The sequence below is a fragment of the Agelaius tricolor genome, unplaced genomic scaffold (assembly GCF_023055355.1).
Source record: "Agelaius tricolor isolate 1412-34295 unplaced genomic scaffold, bAgeTri1.0.p SCAF_6, whole genome shotgun sequence".
Taxonomy (NCBI): domain Eukaryota; kingdom Metazoa; phylum Chordata; class Aves; order Passeriformes; family Icteridae; genus Agelaius; species Agelaius tricolor.
This window is the reverse complement of record NW_027269266.1, coordinates 13,974,324-13,995,639: the sequence shown is the minus strand read 5'-3', so window position 1 is coordinate 13,995,639 and position 21,316 is coordinate 13,974,324. Positions and strand designations below refer to the sequence as shown.

The window sequence follows — 21,316 nt, the reverse complement described above, 5'->3', positions numbered from 1 at the left end:
TATTGAAAGCAGATTGCTCTGAAAAAACATTCATTTTCAAGGTCATAACAGTGCTGGCAGAACTCAAAAAATTGTAGTCCAACTTGCTTGTGTTCAGCTGTGTTTACTTAGTCTCAATTTGACAAAAGTCTGCCTCTGATTATACATAGCAGTCATCTGCCCACAGATAAATAGATATTACACAAACACTTGGAGGGAATGACATTTGGCTACCATTATTTTTGGAATAATTTACCCTGCATCCTGAACTTAAAACACCAAAATGATTCATAATGGTTTCTGGACCCAAGTATTTCCATTTAATAAAAAAAATTTACCTCTATGACCTTTGTGGACTTTATATTGTACATGTTGCTGGATAATAAAAAATAAAAATAAAAATAAAAAAAATTTAAAAAGGCAATTTATTGTTAAATATTCTGGTTTCTTGGGAAAGGTGCATTTACCCAGAATTCAGACCCAAGTCAGTGGCAAGCCTGGTGTGCTCACTGCCTCAGCTCAGAGCCAGCAGGTGCAGTGCAAAGAGCTCAGGGTGCTGCTGGGGAGGGGGCTCTAACTCAGCTCTGCAGGACATCCCACCCCTCTACAAGACATCAGCACCTGCCAGCCCAGGGGCCTTGCTCAGCTCCCTGCTGAACACGCACCTGCAGCGGGAGCCCACCAGAGCAGAAACCACAACAGCACTGCCTGAGATAGAAAGGTGTTTTCTATTTCAAGTGCTCCCACCTCAAATGTAAACTTAATAGTTCTCTGCCTATTATTTGTAGGAGGGAAAATTAATACATATTGGATGCCAAAGTGAAATTTTGTGTTATCTGAGGGAAATAGTTTTTCCGTGACATCTATGGAATATCTTATATTTTAAAGGAGACCTGTAGTATTTCTCTGATGTGGATAGAAATTTTGTCTATTTAAAGATACTACTCGGTCTAGGGTATTTTGTGTTATAAATTATCCATGAATAAGGCAAAATCTTATGAATAAATTATAGTCCCTACTCTCATTCCTTCCCTGATGCCTCTTCCTAATTCTCTCCCTTCAGTTCCCCAGCCTCAACTACCCCAAACCATATTTCCACATCACACACTAGAAATATTGAGGGCACTTCAAAGTCCATGAGCTATACTGTTACTGCTGCACATTTAAAGTGGAAAATGGTTCCAGAGTGTGCTGATAGATGGAAGAATAAAGCCTAGACCCAACAGAGTCAGATTAGTTTCTGTAAAGTTAGCATGATTTCAAAAATATCTCTTCAATTAGAACACCAAAATTAAGAAAGTCCCTGATGCAATAGGAACCATATTTGTTTGATATACCTAGCTTCTCTAACATAACATCTAAATACTCAGTTTAAAGAAAATTAAGAGGCTTGTTTACAAAGAACTAGTTTATGTGTTTACAAGACTAAGCTGAATATTTTTAGATGGAACAATTACATACAAGTAATTTCCCCTCATTTTCCCTTGTTTCATGAAGGAATACTACTGTGAAGAAGGAATGTTTTTTTCAATGTGGACAGCTGGAGGTACAGAAAACAGATTTCAGTCACATGGAACAAATGAAGCAAATTCCTTCTTTACAGGGTGTTTCCTTACAGAGATTAAGCATTAGTGTTCATTGCACTCATTCAGAAGTGTGCTAATGACTGTGACCCAAAGAAGAGTTAATTCAGATGGAATCCAGGAAAATGAGGCAACACACAAACCTCATCAGCAGTCCAATCACATGACAAAATGCGAGGCATCTCCAAAGCCACTGCCTGCCAAAAAAAGAAAGGCTGCTGCAAGAAAAATACTTTCACAGCTTGATATCTGGGTCTTGTGACTGCTATCCAAACAAGGAGTAAAAGTGGTACTATATAATGTGGCAGGGTAAACAGAACCACCCACTCACCATCACCAATCATGTTTTTAATTCAGATACATTCTGTTTCTTTAAAAAATGATGGGGGAAAAAGAAACAAAACCTTTTGTTGAACTTGAAAATTATATGTGTAATTATCAGATCTGGCATGACATATTTTAGGTTCATATATTCCATGAACTGTATAGGAATGCATGTTTTGACATACAGGATCAAACCACCAGTCCATCCCAGGTGATGTCCTTTCTACTCTACTGACAGATGCTCGTCTCAGAGGAGCACAAAGACACTGCCCCCAGCCAACCATGCATTAGGTTAAGAAGACTTTTCTCTTTAACTTACAGGTGATGACTTGAAAAAATTTCAAAGAGAATATCTGATTTGAAAAAATTACAGAAAGGAGCAGACCTAAAAGAAGTTAAAACTTTCAGGAACACTGGGCCAAGGAAGCCTCCACACTTGGCCAAATTGTCTCACAGTAGCCTGAAAACTACTTACAGTTTTCAAAACAGGTCTTGGTAGAATCCGCCAAAGTCTGGATTTGGTGTGATTAAGCCAAAGTATGAGAAGTATTCTATACTTTTGTGTCCAGCTTAGTCAGGGATTGCAGATGCACCAAGAGACGGAAATTAATAACCGCACACCTCACACAAACAGACGCCTCCATCACTGCCACCACTGCCACTATCACTGGAGTATTTCCCAGTCCCAGACTAAGCTGTGTTTTTGCCCTAAGTTGTGGAGCAACAGTTTGGATTAATTTGCTTTGTATCCTAAGCAAGGTCATACCCTTTCCTGGGAGTGTATTTGCTCTTAGCCTGTGTAACATGGAAAGAAATGCCAGGACACCACAACTGGACTCGAAGGTTCCTTCCAAGAAGAGTGGCAGTGTCTTGAATGCTTATCTACCCTCATTTCTCAAAGACATTGAAAATGAAAATATCAAACTTCTAATTTTTGACTTAAAAATACAGATATCTCCTACCCTTCTCTAATTTATTCTAGAACCCTTTCCTGTTACACTCCTACCATTATTTCCATAACTGCTTCCTCAGTATTTTATCTTCTTGCCTTCATCCCTTTGATCCCTTTTCTTTCCTTTTTCTTTTTGTTCTTGTCCTTAATCTCGCATTCCCCTTTCTGTGTCCTCTCCCAACACTATCTTCTCTTTACAATCTTCCAAAACTTCTGCTCTTTATTTTCCTATCTGTATTTATTTCCTGGCTCTGAGTTTTCTTTTTCCCTTCATTCCCTATCCTTTCTTCTATCTTTTCTCTCCTAGAGCTAAAATGATACTCCAGCCGTGACCTACCTGAAAAGAGAGTTACATCTTTTAAGTCCATTGTCAGTACTAAAGGGATGGAAAATATCTCAAAAAGAGCTAAATGACTATTCCAGTCACTGTCCTGGACAAACAAGTGTAACTCCCATCAACAGCTGGAGGAGTTCAGCACCTGAGTCAAGTTATTTCCCATTTGCCACCAGTGACTGTTTGGCGTGGGAGTCCTGCTATAGCAATCTGTCCTCACACTAGGGCACGGAGACACAGACAGAATTTCAAGCAGTGGCTGCAGGGTGTTGGTGATGAGAAAAACAACTCTGATAATGTAAGTCCTTTCTTCACTCTTAACTGAGAACAGAAACTAACTCAAGTGAAAACTGTTGAAACTCAAAAAGTAAGAAAGAGACCTGTATAAATATGGAGACAGCTGTGCACCCCTTCACCCCAGTATTCTGCTGGATCTCTAACAAAATACCAAAACATCACAAGAAAAATTCATTTCATGGCATGCATTGTGTAATCAATATCACTAGTAATGAAAGTCTTACTCTTGGCTTCAAATGAAGTGGTGTAACATCCTGTCAAAGGACAGAATTACCACACAAGCAATTAGGTTAAGAAGATAAAAAGACTAAGAAGCATTCACTACCTGAAATTCTTGAGATCTGCCCATCAAAGCAATAATGTTTGCTTTTCAAGACAAAACAAGCTAACAGAAACATGCAGTAGAAATCATCTTTATGGCCAACACTGCAGACAAATTACTGGGGAACACTTTTGTTTCTCATGGTGAATAAATTGCCCCTGTAACATTCCCCGGTTGAAAGCCCAGTTTCCCCTCGAGCTGGTGCTGCCTGGACGAGCTGGAGCTGTTTTGTGCATAGCTCAATCCAACCTGCACACTAGATCTTACAAAATTTTCTCTGTTTTCTTTGTCTCACTCTTTTTATATTGCTTCTAGTGGTTTTCTCTGTGTGTTTTTGTTGCTGCTTGCTTCCCACCCTTACCACTCTCCAACTGCTTGCTGGGCAGGCACAGCAATTCCATGTAAGGAACGCAGGAAAGAGAAGCATTCCTTGATTTTTCTGTGCGCAGTAACTTGCACGACATTTGATCATAGACAGAGATTAAGTCATTCATGAATAGGGCCCAAAGGGAGGAACAACTCCAGAAAAACAACTCTCCTCACTGTTAGTGAAGCATCCAGGACTCCACAATCATTACTGCCACACTTACAGTTCATAGCCGATCTGGCAGAGCAAGGAATCCAACTGCAGGCTCTGTGGTTTAAATAAAATGTATCTACAGCAGCTTGGATCAATGTTTAAAAATGTTCCATGTTGGTTTAGTCCAAGGGCAAGCTTTTAAAATTAAAAGAAAACTTTGGCTTTAATTGCAGATTAAAAGTGAAAGTTGTTTAAAAAGAATGCATATTCTAAGAACAGTAATAGAAGTTATTTAAAATTTAAAACTCATTTTTCTCTCTCCCAGAGTGTGACAAGTCTTCTTGTAAATATTTAAAACACAACTTTCCAAGCTATTAATTTGTGGACAATATTTAGGGTGCTTCTGCCTTGCTGTTGTGAATCTTTGGCAGAGCTCAACTTTTTCCTACATTTATACTTTCAATCTAAAATAAGTGTCAGATTTTGATGCATGTTACAGTGGCCAAAAAATAACCACAACTGTAACTTGTACCTCCTTTTCTTCCCCTAAATTTTGTCACCACATATGTGTGATGCAGCAGATGTCACCACCCTGTACATAAATGCAAAGGGTTTATTCCAGAGCAGCTACAAGCAATGTGATCCCACAGTGGTTAGGTGCTACAATGGAGAAGCTGCTGCTCTTGGGATGATTTTCAGCAACAATTGCCCATCTGAAAATCATTAGTGCATAGCAGTGGATTTTCCACATGTTCATATGCTGGACAAGCAGGTTGCCCTTGAAGTATGGTTCCCTGGGGGAAGAAGGAAAACCCAGAGAAAAGTATTCTATTGTCAGATCACGGTTTCACTAGAGCCAGACAAAAATATGGTCAAGCATTCACTGGGCTGCTCTGCTGGCAAAACGATAGGGTACCGAAATGGAGACAGCTAATGAGGAAGGCAAAGAATGAATCTCAGGAAGAAGACCTTAAAGGAGTACAGATTTTTTTTTTTTTCCATTTAAAAATTCAAAAATAGGGGTAAGTATGCAAATGCAATGACTTTCAGATTACTGACCTTTCTTTTTATAAGGTTTAGAAAGGGTAGTATTTTCCAATAAAATATCTCATCTTTTAATTCAGCTGTGTTTGAAGCACCAATAAGAAAGCATTGAAAGAGCCTAAGTAAAAAAGTGTATGATTCTAACTAGGCAGTATTTGTTACTTAATGCCCCATTAATCGATAATTTGGCTTGAAGGAGGAAAAAAAAGTTGGCAAAAGGGAATGGAATTCTTTAGCTACTTGTTTTACTTAAGAAAAATTCCCAATGGGCTTCACTTAAACAAAGAACTTTAGTTTTCCACTGGAAAGACAAAAAGAAAATCTTGGTCTAGCATGTCCTGCCACATGCTTTAACTACACAGTAAAAGAGTATGTACTTGGATCCCAGGCACATTTCAAAAGTGTAGTATTTATTAGCTGTTCTGTTGCCAAGTTCCACTATTATCATTTTATTATAACTAAGGTATATTTTTACTAACTAAATTATATTTAGGTTTTTAGTTTAAGCATTTGAAGGTCTCAAAGTGTCACGTACAGATGACATACAATATATCAAAGGTCTTTGTTGATTTTCTCCCTCCTCTCCTCTCCAAACAGTTACCCTGTATTTGTGAACTTGGTGTGTCTGATTTACCTAACCCATATTCCAGCTGTAAGATGTGTGGGGGCCAAGGGAGCAATGTCCTTGGATGGAGCAGAGCTCACCAAGGATGAAGGTGAGCCCTGTTAGCAGATATCCCACTGCACACATGTCCCTCACACCCTGAGGAGCAGGATAAACCCATCTCTCCCAGCTACCTCCTTCACACACCTTGCTCCAACACTCACCTCTCGCCCTTTGGCCAGCTCACCCAGACCTGGCTTTTTCCCAAGACCCCCTGTTCCCAGCTGGGCCAGGGGCTGGAGGTGCTGCATGGTGGGACAGGAGCTCCCCATGGGCAACTGTGGGCAGGAGCCAGTGGCTCATGGGGGGTTTACCTCACAAAACCTGTCTCCTGTACCTTCTGTAAAAGGATTTTTGGTCCTGTGGGGAGTGTAGAGCCACTGTCTGGAGGCTGTCCAGACACGATGGGAAGATGACACAGCCATGAGGCAGGAGAGGGTTTGGTGGGCTCACATCAGGCTGAGTGCTGCCACTGCTGTGGACAGGGAAGGGGTGTTTCTGAGCAGCCATAAAGCCCACAGACAGATACCAGAGCTCCCCAAACCTCAGCAAATGCAGTAGCACCACAGCACTGAATACAGACTTTATTTTTCCTACTTTGTGCAAGGAATGAAGGATAAGGAGTATCCAAATATGAACACTTACATTCTCCAAGGCTCCCAGTCTTTGATCTGTGAGCAGAGATCCCACTGAAAGCAGCAGGAGTTCACAAAGTGAAGTTTGGAGAGCTTTGCAAACACATGAGCATTGTGTGTCAAATCATGTAGCATGCTTTGGGGCCAAAACACTCGAAACCCAGACCAGATCTTGGCAAATTGGATTTTTGCACTTCCAATCACTTCCAAAGGGTTGGTTTTAAAACATCTGAGTGCCTGTTCCTCCCTCAATTATCAGGTGAAGATAAAAGCTGTTTGAGTTGGGTATAGACATAATTGTCAACCACATCAGAAATAAGAGGGAAGAGAATCAGGTGTGTCAATCTGTGATCTGAATGAGGTATAGAAGAATGAGAAATATTAAGGACATTTTCCCTATATAGATTCACAGCAAATGCAATAAACACAAATTAATGTTTATGTGCACTTGTAGCAAGGAGAAATTATCACTCACAGACTCATTAGACAAGGAGTGAAAACAGCAGCAGAAAGGCTGGGACAAAATGCTAAAAGAAAAACAGGCTTATAAAGACACTTGCAATTTTTGTTCATTTAAATGTTTAAACAAGTATTTCTTCACATCAGTTTAGACAGCAAAAATAAGCTTTTGCATGAAACAAAGGATTACTGGGATCAATACCTGTAGGTCAACCTTGTCATCTCTGCTGACTTTCGTGTAAAGGGTTTTCAACTTTGCAGGGGCAATCTGGAGTAAGCAACTCAGCAAGGTATGGGATTTAAAAGCAAGATATGTCATTGTTTGTGGACAATACAGTTGGGAGCCTCTTTTCCTCTCTCTTTGCAAAATTCACTGCCATGGTAAATTTCTGCCCAGCTCTGAGCTGAAGGTTCAAGCACAGCAAAACAGCAAGAGAATATTGTAACAGAGCACTAAGGAAATACACGTGCATCTGTGTGTACGTATATATGTGAAACATTGTCTATCTTACAAACACCACTACAATCTCAAGCGCTGGCCAGAGCAGGACAGCTTTTTTGGTTTCTCTTCACTTCAGAAAGTGTCACTAAACGTCCAGCACGTTTGAGATTCAACAAGTAGGAGGCCCAGAACTACTGTAATTATGGCATCACAGACAGAGAGAGGCTCCAGGCTTCACCCTGCAGCCCTGCTCCCCCAGCTGACATCAATTTCACAGGCTGCACGTGGCTCTCTCTGATGCTGCTGGCACAAACAGTGCTGCAGACACCCAGAGCTTTCCCTGATAGAGGAACAAAGGCTGGTGTCTTCTGGAGGAAGCTCCTATTTGAAGATGATCCCAGGGAAATTATTTGATGCAAAAATCAACAGCTACACCAGCTAAAAAGCATAAAGGGAGAAAAGCAGGACAATGATTTTAGTGTGTCTGTGTAAAGGACAATCCACCACCACAGTGCAAAGCTGCCATAAATAGTCAGGAGCAGACCATTGGATTTGCACACCAGATCCAGAACCTGCTCCCTGAGCAGCCATCAGTCCAGACTCCACATGGTGCATCCCACAATGGGATAAAGCCAGATCCTGCTCCTTGGGGTAGAAAGAGCAATTAGACAAACAGGGACCTGGATTAAAAGTCTCCCTGAAGTCAAGGGCCAAGACAACTTCTCCAGCACACCAAGACCTCATTAAAACTGCCCGCAGTGTCTGGCCCACAAAGTACATCCAGTGCAAGGAGCGCAGCCCCGCCGCTGTTTTGCAATGCATTACAAAATACCTTGGCTAGCAGAAAGAATTTGAGGCTATTTGCTCCTGAAGAGCCAGGTCGTGAAGAGCCTTCATTTTTCCAGCAAAAAAAAAAAAAGGATTTAAGTTGACAGATAGTAACAGAGAGAAAAAAACACCCTGACAAAGTAAGGGGAGATGGAGAAACCGACAAGGTAGAACTTGATCTTGGAGGGTGTAAATCTGTCAATACCCACAAATGACCACAAGGCCACATGCCAGTTTTCACTCTGAGATACCGTAACTAAGACATTTGGCTGGTACCTCACATTGGAAAGAAAGTTTTTACATTTAGAAATGTAAAACATTGTAACATTTAAGGAATTTTGGCTACAGCCCACTAGCCAGCCTTTCCCCAGCCTCAGCTAGGGGATTATTTTGAATGTTGCTTTGCTTTTCGTGCATCTGTTGCCTAAATCAATGTGGAGGCATGAGGGAGGGACTGAAAATTGGCTCTAGAAATAGTGGTATATTTTAGTGTCATAACTGAGAGTCTTGGCAAGCCCTTTTAACCTGAAATGTCAGTGCCATACCAAATGATCTGGTCATCCTAACCTCAATTTCTGGCCATCAGTGAAAGAACAGAGATAGAGTCTCTGACATCGGGTTTCAAAGCCACAGTGAAAAATTAAGGAAAACAGATTTCATGCCTCATTGGAATTTTGCTTTACCTATTTTTGTGTTTCTTTACAGCTATTCCAGCTTCAAATGTTTATCTGATCTCTTTCTGTTTGAATAGTTTTTCACTTTTCCAGATTTTCTACAATGTAATTTACCTCTCCAAATCTCTTCCCTGCTTTAAAAAACTCCTGGTCCTTTTTTTTTTTTTTTTAGCTCACATAAAACTCACTTATACAAGCGTTTTGCATGCTTTTTCTGTTAGGACATATTTCTCCTTTAGCAGATCTAAAGTGGTGATTTGATGCCAATTTAATGCCATAAAGCATAAAAGACCTCAACAGGTCTTTAGTAATCACTGGTAATTTGCACATCTGTCTCTCTATCTCATACCCAAATTTTTAAGTCTGTAGTGAAGCGGATTTAATATCACTGAATCCGACTCTGGTTTTCTGAATAATTAGAAATTGATCTCTACAGGTGAACATTAGACAAAATTTTGCAGAACAGGTGTTTTTAAATGCACTCCCCTTTCTCCTTCAAGCTGATAAAACTCTCATTTGCAAACAACACCTGCAGGTTCCGGACATTTTCTGAATTGCTCTGTACAAACTTATCCACAGCCCAGCATTATTCCATGCAGATACCCCTTCAGTCCACTTCTCAAATTGTGTCAAAACCCTCCCAAAATCTTCTCTGTGAGTACACATGGAATATCAGAAGTCTGGTCTCACTAAACTGCTTTCATCATTATGTTTCTGTTATTCACATTACGGACAAATGACCTAAAAAAGTTCAGTTAAACACATATAGGAGGGTTGTTGTTTTTTTCAAATTACAGAATTACTTTTAAAACCCACAAACCTGCAAAGGGAATTAGGATTTGCTGGATCAGATAAGATCACTAGTTTGTCTCGTCAGGCAATGTTCAGTGTGAGCTTTTAAGAAAAGAAAATTAAAATGGGAGGAAACAATGGTGAATAAAACTAATTTTGCTGTTCAATACTGCATCCATTTTTACAGTATTTTAAGAAAAATTTAAAAAAAAAAACCTGACCCAAAAGAAAAAAATCCAGTCTTCTTATTTCCCTAATTTTTTCTATTACAATCAGTAGATAAATTTTACCATTTTCACCAGTACAAATACAATTTCTTAACCTACTTGAGAATCATCAAACACTGCTTTGGTGCATGAGACTGGAGAGTTTCAATTGTTTGCCACTCATATCAAAATCTTGCCATGGCAAGGAAAATGCATGTGTTTGTGCATGTAAGCAAACACAGAGAGACCCAAACCATTTTTTTTATTTACAACTGACTGAATGTGACTGAATACAAACAAGCTGTTTTTTCACTAGTTTCACCACAGGCATAAAATATTTCAGACTCCAGGACTACTGAGAAGCCCACAGTTTTTTTCACCAGTCATCATGCTCCAAATTTACAAGCCTAACTCAGATGGTTATTACTGGGATGTACCTGCTTAAATCCCTTCCACAGATGGGAGAGTGAACACTGTTCATGCCAAGTTTCAGTCTGGATTGAATTTTTACAGCTGGGTCATAAATTTGCAGATTAAAAGGGTTCTAATGGAAACACAGGTACAACCTTAACTACAGCAACATGAACAGCAGCAAGGTAACTAACACTGCACGAGGGACAGTCTGCACCACAAGCAGAATCTACCAGGATTTACCCAAAGTCACATTATTTCTCCCCAGCAGTGGCGGAAGGAGGCTGGGACATGCAGAAAACTCATGCCAGGTGTGAAGTTTCAATTCAGATGTTTTTCCAGAGAGAAGTGAAACTTTTATGGGCTTGCCATTCCTTTAAGTTTACTGCCCCAGCCAGAATGTGAGAAGTCCAGCCCTTTTTTCCCTTCTGCTCCTACCTTGTCTCGCCTGTGCCCACCTTGTCTGCAGCCTGTCCCCTCCTGGTCACACTTCCTTGCACTGCACACAGATTAGTATGTTAGTAAGTCAGTGGCTACCTGTGATAAAGATTATAGATTTCAAATGTAAAAGCAATCCATTGGGCAATAAAGAGGTTTGCCCCTGTCATTTCTCTTTCTTCATGCAGGTGCCATGAGCAGATGTCTTGGTGCAGGAGCAGAGTCAGCTGCAGTGCCACAAGAGCCCCGAGGAGCAGAACAGGCACATTTCAGGGTTGGAGCCAGCACACGTCCTGCTCACAACCCAGTGATCTGCCTCCAGCCATGGCTTTGTCTGGTCAAAAGTGCTGACATAAAATTGTGTGTGATTTCTGAGCCCCTTCTGATGAGGTGACAGCACACATCTCTGTCTTTGTGTTTTATTCCTCTGTTTCGCTATTCTATGTATAAAATCATGCCATATTTTTAAAGCTCATTGGCATATTGGCATATTTGGAACAAACAGCTGATACTCACATTTTGCTGCTGGGTTTCCTGGGTAAGGGACAGAGCAGACACACCCTCCTTATGCCTTCACAAGCATTCTGGGGGACAGCAGCAGTGCCAGGGCCTCTCTGCATGCACACCAAGGCAGAGTGAGGCAGCCAGGCTATGGAGACATCCCTGGGATGCAAACCACTGCTCCTGCCTGGTGCTGCCCTGCTGTGTCCCTGCTCCTTGCACCAGGGCTGCAGCACCCAGGGCTTTCTGCTGCTCTGCTTCAGCTGGTACATGGCTCATTTACCTCATCTATTTATCTCCCCTGAGCCCCACTCTGCCCTCCTCTCTGAGCAGTGTTTCTTTCTGCAGCAATGGCTGCAGCTGGCTGATGTTTGCAAGGCTGAGGGACCCCTGAATCAGGGCAGAAGCCACGGCAAGGCAGCATGTGAGCCTGGTGTGTCTGCTGCAAGAGATCTGCACACAAATTTGGCTACTGGGGAAAATCCTGCTCAGGCAGTGGAAGGAGAGAAGGAATCACATCCATTTCACTAAATGAGTTTTCCCAAGCTGTAGTTTCACACACTCTTTAAATATCCCTAAATTAACTGCTAATTTTCTAACTAATTTCCCTATTATATTCATTACTAACCATGCAGTCTAGAGCTAAAACTGGAAAACAGTCTGATTTATGACTATGTGCTTTTCCATGCACATAATTTCCTGAAACATTCACATTTTGGCCGGCCCCAGGCTTTAAAACCAAGCATAATTCTGAAGACATTTGGAACAATGGGAAAATGGGGATAAATATTTTTTTCTCTTTGAAAACACCTTCACTAAATGAGTGAAGCCTAAGGCTTGCCAGAGAAAGCCCTTGCTGAAGCCTGGAGCATTGACTAACTCTAAGGAGAAGTATTAAAATATATAGTTGTTAGAAATTGGTGACAGTACCACACATTTTTCCTGCTGTGTCTGAGAGAGGTCTTGGGCAAGCACAGGGATCTGATGCTTTTTGGCCACTGCTGTGAATATTTGCATTGGGAAAATTTTAATGGTCTCGGAGAAACAAAGGTGGGCTTGCTGCACCAGCACAGGCAGCAACAGCCTGTGGCTATGGAAACATGGCTGGTGCCCTGATTTTTTTGGTGCCTTCTGTGATTTTTTGGTCAAATGTTATAATCTTTTCCATTTCAAATCATTAATTCAGGAACATCCCATTCCCTACAATGATAAAGCTGTCAGGAGTCCTGACACATGCTGCTCTGAGGCAAGCTGATTTGAAGAAAATCCTCTGCAGCCAAGAAGTGGCTCAAGACAGTTTTTACTGAAGCATGTGGAAAACTTGCCATGACATCAACAGAAGCAAAACCAGAAGACATGCCCACAGTCTCCCTCTACTCTGTGGGGTCTCCTCAGCAATTATACCTGAATTATAGAACAGGCACAAATATGCTGCTATTTGAAGCACACCTTATCTGCATAGAATAGAGTGAATCTCTGGAATCTTTAATATTTTGGGTTTAAATGGGAAAAAAAGCCTTAAACATTCATAAACTTTTGCATCTGAAAACAAACAGATAAATCAAGAATGCACAGTTTTTGCATCCAGAACCTGTGAGAAAACAAATACTCTCATTTCCAATGAAAGAATGGAGTGGAGAGAAATGGCACAGGAAAACTGCACTGCCCCGAGTGCTGCTTCCCCTCTCAGCAGGGCTGGCTCCAGCCCCTGGTGCCCAGGCTTTTGGGACAGTGCTCTGCCCCCAGCTATTGCTGTTCCCAGCCCACCCAGGGCTCTCTTCCCCCATTCTACTTGAGGGAGGTTGGAACTGCTACCTTCCCACAAAAAATATTCAGTTTTGATGAGTACTGTTTTTTGGGGTCATGTGGAGAAAATCCTGACCCATTCCCCTTGCAGCTCAGGTACTGAGAAATCAAGAAGCTAAAGAGAACTAAAAAAAAAGCTTATTTGATTTTTGGTGTTTGAACTGAAATAACTGCAATAAGTCAACCAAACTAGCAGGGAATGGGTAGGATCTTTAAAGTTCTCAGGTTTGGGCTATCACATCTGGTATATTAAACCTGACGCTTCCCGTGCAGTAAAGCCATTTCCTTTTGTTCTTTCTTTAGAAAAAACAACAGAACAGTAAATTAAACACAATCTTCTCCTCAATTCTATGCTATTTTAGTTGACGAATCAGGTCATGTAATAATAAAATTCCTGCAGAAATACGATCTTAAATTGTAACCTTCAAATTGCAGTTATGTTGCTGTGTGCATTTAATACTATACTTGACATTCACCTTTTACATTTCACTTCTGGATGACATTAGGATCTGCAAAAAAGACCTCCTTCAGCTTTCCCAGGTTACCATTTATTTCAAAGTATCCCCAAAGTTTCCAGCACCATTTAGATCCAACTTGCAAAAGTCACTGCTGTGAGCAGTTTTTGTAGGTCCCTTGAGTTGTTTCTGAAAACAGGTTCCATTGTGTTCATATTATGCTTTCAAATTTTATGGCTTATTTTAAAATTACATGTTAATTTCTAAAAATGTTAAATTGCGAGGAAAAGTTGGCAAGGACCACACAAAATCACAGCACTGTTCTGCAGTTTGTGTCTCTCTACAGCACTTCTGTGCATGGCTACACCCTTACATTCAAGTGCTCTGTAGGAATGTGGCCCTGATCCTGCAGAGTGATGAGGGTCTCATCAGAGGTGCTCAGTGTGCTGCAATAAATGACCCAGGATAGTGTTTTATAAATCACCAACTTTGCAAGATCCAAAGGAGAGAAAGAAAGGAAGGCGAGAGGAAAGAAAAAGTCAGTAGTAATGAAAACATCAGAAGCAGAGCGCACTCCTGAGTATAAATGTCTAAAAATAGAGATCAAACATCTTCAAAAATCAGCCAGTCATTCAAGCACTTGTTTAAAACCACCCTCTTTTCCAGCCCTGCAAGTCTTGAGCTTCCTCATTGTTTTTATTTGTTCTGGCTTTTCTACTGTGCTAAGTAACATATAAAGTGAAATCAATGAAAAATCTGCCTACAGAAAAAGGACTCCCTCTCCTGCCATTTCGTCTCTTTTCCTCATGTTTTAATTTTTTCTTTCCTTCACTAGACAACAATATCCCAGAAAGCTGGGAATTTTCATTTCCTTGTGCTACAACGATGCAGAACATTTTGTTTCTGCAGGTGACTGACAATAGGGCACTCAGGGAGCACTGCAGCTTGATTGCAGAAAAGTCAGCATTTTAGTGATCCATAAACCAAAGACTGACATTGCCTCTTTAGCTTAATATTCAGCTTCACTACAAACATTCGATCTTTTCCTTGTAGATTTCTGGAGTGCTTGTTGCAGTCAAGACTGTTATTTCTGCATGCATTTGTACAACAAATGCGGGTAGACAAGTCTGCTTTCACTTATTCCTGTCACACAGAGAACCCGCTGTGAGTGACTGCATGCCAAGCAGTTAGTGAAAACCAGTTCTCCAACACGGCTTTTTAACTAAACAAAAACACTGAACCGAGCCTTTCAGTCATCAGCTTAAGATGCATATTTGACCAATTATCTATACTTATATATTATACCTGCACCAGGATTGATCTGAACTGAAATTTTCTGCTTTAAGTGAACACACTTGTGCATGTCCTGTTATATACATAAGAATATCAGCTTACAACAGACAGGCTTAGGGAAGGCTGTGCCGTACCCGTGACAGCCGCTCTTCCCCAGGCTGCCGGCACTGTCCGCCCGCGCCGCCTCCCGCAGCAGCTCCAGCTCCACGGGCATGGGGCAGGGCACTGTGGGCACAGCACCTGGCAGGGCTCCGGGCATGGGGCAGGGCAGAGCGGGCACAGCACCTGCCAGGGCTCCAAGCATGGGGCAGGGCAGCGCGGGCACAGCACCTGGCAGGGCTCCGGGCATGGGGCAGGGCACTGCGGGCACAGCACCTGGCAGGGCTCTGGGCATGGGGCAGGGCACTGTGGGCACAGCACCGGCCAGGGCTCCAGGCATGGGGCAGGGCAGCGCGGGCACAGCACCTGGCAGGGCTCTGGGCATGGGGCAGGGCAGTGCGGGCACAGCACCTGCCAGGGCTCTGGGCATGGGGCAGGGCAGTGTGGGCACAGCACCTGCCAGGGCTCCGGGCATGGGGCAGGGCAGAGCAGGCACAGCACCTGGCAGGGCTCTGGGCATGGGGCAGGGCAGTGTGGGCACAGCACCTGCCAGGGCTCTGGGCATGGGGCAGGGCACTGTGGGCACTGCCCCTGCCAGGGCTCCGGGCATGGGGCAGGGCAGTGCAGGCACAGCACCTGCCAGGGCTCCGGGCATGGGGCAGGGCAGTGTGGACACAGCACCTGGCAGGGCTCCGGGCATGGGGCAGGGCAGCATGGGCACTGCACCTGCCAGGGCTCTGGGCATGGGGCAGGGCACTGTGGGCACTGCCCCTGCCAGGGCTCCACTCGGGGCTTGCTGCTCCTGCCCCAGCACTGAAACTGCTGCCCATGAGGTCACGGAAATTGCACGGAGGTATAAAAGCGGCTGCTCTGCCGACAGTCAGTTACGCAGCCTGTCCTTGATCTTTATGTGGGATTTCCCAATTGCATGAAGCCGAAGTAGCATATGGTCTCGTGTTTATAAGCATGTTAATGACTGAAATGGGAACCTCTACAACCCGTTTTCCTTATAAACTTTAAACTGCAATTTCTTGTTTTTGTTATTGGACGCTGCACGCATACGCCGTTAATTTGGCGCAGGCTGCTGGGACACTCGTGGCCACGCTGACCCCAGTGCTGGGCACACAAAACAACAGCTCCAGACACACTGATGTACCTGAAATCACGGTCCAGCCCCTAATCAGAACCAGACAGGGCGAGGATGATTTCTTACTCATGATCTGCTACAAAAAGTTACCTTTCCAGGAAAGCACAATAGAGAATTAGTTTAAACTCCAGCGCCTTCCCGTCCTTACAGGCACAACGACCTTGCCAAACATTTCTCAAAAATAAAACATCAATCAGTTTTCACTCTGTGCTTTTTGAAATGCTGATTAAAATGTCTTCATAAATTAAAATGTCTAGTAGGGACTTGACAATCCTGCAACAGCTCCTTTGTGTTAAGAATTAGCTGTTTTGCACTACAAAAAATTGCAGTGTGGAACTTCTTGTAAGTGGTGATATCTCACTTAAAAATGCACTTGCCACTTTCAGGAGGGTAAGAGTGGTAAAGTCAGCCATACCCTGTTATTTTCTTAACCAAAATGTATTACAGTTATTTTAATGAAAACACAGATACAGGTCTGGTACTGTACTGCACTGCACTGAGAATTGCCAACCCAGGTATTCAATAACAAAGAAAAAACATTTTAAAGATATATAATCCTCATCTATCTCTCCCTACCTAACAATCATGTGGATAATTTCATCTATTTGAAGGTAATTTTCATAAATGGACAATACCTTGAAAATATACCTTGAAAAAATACCTTGAAAGCATATTGAAAATATGCTTTCTTAATGAAATGTTTAATTCCTGCATGTGTAACATCAGAAAATCATTAATGGGACCATAATCTTGTAACTGAAAAAAGCCCATTTGTACCTGTATTTCCCGAGTGTTCACACATATATAGCAACAATACAGTAAAAAAGTCATGTATATATATATATCATATGTATATCATGTGCATATATATGTATATAATTTTTTTTCTTTCTATATACTGCTTGTCTGCTTTCAAAGTGCAAAAAGAATAAAACCGTATCCTAAGAGCTGCTTGTCTGTTCTCAAAAAATGTGAAAATGTTAAAGAAGATATTTAGGAACTGCATAAAATACAATCTCAAGAGGAGTTCCAGCAATGTCACTTAGGAACTTTAAGGACAAGCATACTAGTTTTTAGTCATTCCAGCACAGCTGGTGAATTTACACAGTTACAGTGGGCTGCATTCAGTCTTCACATTAATGACCATATTTTTCAGTGCAGCTTGAAATTTGTCAAGAAGAACTTAATCCAGTAGCAAATTTATTATAAATTTTAGAAAGTCATTGCATCCATTTTTAGCTTATGGTATAAAGTACAGAAAAACAGAAGTTTACATATGTGAGCTTCTGCATCTGCTCTTGAGTAACTTTTCACTTAAAAATAAAGCTTGGCAGACAATATACTTATAATGCAGACCAAATGCATTTGGTATGTTCAGAAAAAAGAAAAAAAACATAAGCAGAGAGAGTTTATTTTGAAACTTATTAATTGAGCATGCACTACTCTTTCTCTCCACGAGACCCCATGTCTCTAGAGGGTCCCCTCTCGTTCTCTGGTCATTCCCAACAACCTGCACACACAAACATCCTCCTAATCCCCACCAACAGAACTCAGCCATGTCGCCCCTCCACATGGACAAAAAACACCCCAGGAAATGTGCCAGAAAAGAGAGAGCAAAGGCTGCAAACAGGAGAAGTTGCAAAGGCACCTGAACCTGACTGCCAAGGAAGCCAAGGGGAACCAAGTGAAAAATCTAAATCTGTATTAACTTTACTGCAAAATCCTCCGGTACTTTTCAGCAATATCCATCCCTAAAGTGATGCTTCCCTCAGGGTGGTCCCTGGCAGAATAACCTGCCAAGAAAGGCCCAGGACAATACAAGGGGCTGCTGCAATGAGTCAAAATCCTGAGACACTGGTGGAGACCTTCAGAGACTGGGGTGCAAAACTTCATATTTTTCAAAATTAATTGGTTTTTTTTACCTTATGTCCCAAAGAAATACAGAAGTTTCACAAGAGGAGCCTTCCAGCACCCCCTGACTCATGGGAATTTAAGCAAGCCCTGATTTACAGCAATTTATTGGCATGAACCAGGTAGTCCCATGTGCCTTGCTCTGACTGGTGACACAGTGGATGACATTACATCACACTTGTATGTTTTTATTGATAAAATTAAAATAATAAACTATGTGTAACCCTTCAAAAAACAGGAAGACAAAGAATTTAATGGCCAAGTCTGTCACCGCTTAGCTCTGGAGAGTGATGCAGAAATGAGTCTTCACTAATGCCTGTATTCCTAAGAGAAGCATGAGCACCAAAGGGTCACATACTGGACAAGGCACTCTGAGGACAGAAAGGTGCTGTACAACAGGAGAAGGTGTTCACATGCACTCCACTGAAGGACATATGACTCATGTAAGTGTCACAAACAGCCACCTTGAAATTTCAAAGCCCTCTTCCTCCTCCAGCTGTGGCCCTGGAGAACTTCAGTCCTCCAGTCCTCCCGTATTGTAATAGAATATGCAAGAGTTTTCTCCTTCCTTAGGCTTGTCTTTGTGCTGACAAAAAGTGGCCTATAAGCGTAATTTCAAAAATTATTCCCATAGCTCCATTTGAAAAGCAAACCAGCTTCATTAGCAGTCAATAACTGCACTTAACTGTAATACTGCAGGTAGAACTTCTCCAGAGAATGAAAGGGTGGACAGGATTTATCCACTCTGATACGAGAAGATGGACAGGAGTAATCCACTCTCATGCAAGAAGATGGACAGGAATTATCCACTGTGATATGAGAGGATGGACAGAAGTCTCATAAAAGGCACAATCAGATTACACTTAATCCTGGAGCCAATGTCTACAGAAGATGTCTGTAATAGAAATCATGCAGAAAAATATCCCTTACCTGTCCGATAGACAAAATTGCCTTCTGTCTCTGATGATGATGGAGACACCAGTTCTTCCTCAAATTCATTGGAACTAAATGAACCAGAATGATTCCTTTGCCTTGTTTTTTCCATCATAGCTGCATTAGTAGCCATGACATGTCTCAATGAGTCATTTAGGTAACGATTCAGTAAGCTGCTTTTGTATTTGGGGGGTGACACGTAATCCTCATTGGCACTTGCTTCTGGTCTCACTCCTGTTTTTATTACTGAACTTTCAGTTTTAATCACAGTGTGGTGAACTGGTTTGTTATATCCCCCTTCATTCATATGGTTTCTCGGAGGATTTTCTCCATCTGAAACAAAAGAACAAAGATATAGTAATACATTGAGTACTTAATATTTAACACGAGGCTTTCTCTCCATGTTTTGTTATATTGTAATAAATATAAGAGAAACTAGACAGTAACTTCAGCATTAGACGCTGATTTTCATTTTCTTCTGTTCACACATTGCTCATAGTAGTTCCCATGATTCTCAGATGTTCCAGGTATTCTAAATTAATTAGCTATAGAAAAGTCTTTGAGTCTAATTTGTTCATGAGTAACACAAGACAGGTAGAAAAAAATTGGAAAGTGCCCTAACTCAATGATAAGCATTTAAAAAGCTGTGTGAATAGACTGAATTATTACTATCATAACTTCTAATTTGGTTTGCCTCAACACTGCAGAATATTTAGGTACATTTGCTTAAATTGTACTCTTTTAATTGTTCTGCAAGCAATCTTTTCAAGGGAAGTGAGTAGAAATGTGAGTACATTCCCACATTTTTCAAGAAATGTGAGTACAGACTGAAATTGGAACAAAGATATTTAAAATTGAGTACAGATTGAGACATACTCTTCTAAAAATTCACATACAGATTTCTGACAATGTTCTGTAGGATTTGTTCCTGTCATTGTATCTCATGTCACAACTGTCTAAAAAAAGCACTCACAGACAGAATTAATACAAGAATTCTATTAAAAATACAGGGTACTTAAAAAAAAATCCTGCTTTTGTTAATTTGAGTAAGAAAGAGAATTCCAGTACATCCTTTATGGAAAACAGCTGCTAGCAAAATACATCAAATAAATAACAGTAATATTTAGTTTACCATCTAAGATGCCCCACTAATCAACCCTTTAATGATGTATATTGCTATAGCCCTTCCACGAAGGAAAGTAACAGCCAAGTGATTTCTCATTTCTTTATACCAACAAATGTAATCAATTTTTTTCCTTTAATGCAGACTAAAGGAATAGGCTTATAGAATGTAATGAACAAACAATTATCTTTCTAGCAATAATGAAATATAATAACACACAGGCACATTGCCACCTTGAGCAACTTACACAATTCTGCTTTGTAGGCTGCACAGTAGTTGGGAGCCAAAAGAGGCACTTAATTCACAAAAACAATAAAGGCAGGTCCACTGGGGATATTTGTGATTAAAAATTAGAGCTAACTTAGGGTACCTAGTACTTTCTAAATATATTTTAACCAGTTTAAAATTGATAAAAGAGCATCAACAAACCTTCAGAGCACGAGTCATCGCTGCTGACGCTGAGTCTCTCAGCATTTCCCTGAACATATTTGTTGTACAGTTTTATTCGCAAAGCCCAGCTCAGGTCTGGCTGCCTGACAGTGTTCTTCAGGCGACGTCTTGCATTGGCAAACCAGTTTGATACCTGCACACAAACGTGTCTATTAGCTTCCCTTGAAAATTAGGCAAGTCAACCAACCCATAGAGTCCTCAAGAGTTTTATGTATGCTTCAAGGGGACCACAAACAAGAGAAATATGAACAGCAGTCCACGAAATTACCAGTGAGCAGATCAGGAATCTCATACAGGAAGGCAATTTCAGGCTTCCCACCCTTCCCAAGTGTTAGCAAAACCACATTATCACAAGGTTTCAATTAAGGTGTCCCAAATACCAGTTTTATATTAATCTTTTTTTTTTTGATTTTAAAGATAAAACCCTGAACTTTTAACATGAACCTTTAACATATTACCAACTTCCTAAATTAAACTAATATCTAATATTCAGGAATTTCGTTAGATATTTATATAGGCTACAATAAAGCTGTTGAACAGAAAAGACATTCTAAATTTGTGTATATAAAAGCCCCAAATTCTCCCTTCACTTTTACAGAACTCTTAGTCTGACAAGCCATGGGCATCAGGAAAGTCTTACACAGAGTACAATGTACTTTGACTCACTGCAGAAATCCACCATTTGCTCTACAGA

At 41.2% G+C, this 21,316-nt stretch overlaps 1 protein-coding gene across 4 annotated transcripts in view; it reads right to left on the bottom strand.

Annotated features, from left to right (window-relative positions):
- MKX (mohawk homeobox) overlaps positions 1-21,316 on the bottom strand; it is a 50,291-nt gene that overhangs the window by 18,575 nt on the left and 10,400 nt on the right. For all 4 annotated transcript variants that reach the window (XM_071428759.1, XM_071428762.1, XM_071428763.1 and 1 more), the window contains 2 exons: positions 20,602-20,755; positions 19,047-19,382 (listed from right to left, as the gene is read on the bottom strand). In XM_071428759.1, coding sequence (XP_071284860.1) covers positions 19,047-19,382; positions 20,602-20,755 — 490 coding nt within the window. The remainder of the gene's footprint in view (positions 1-19,046; positions 19,383-20,601; positions 20,756-21,316) is intronic.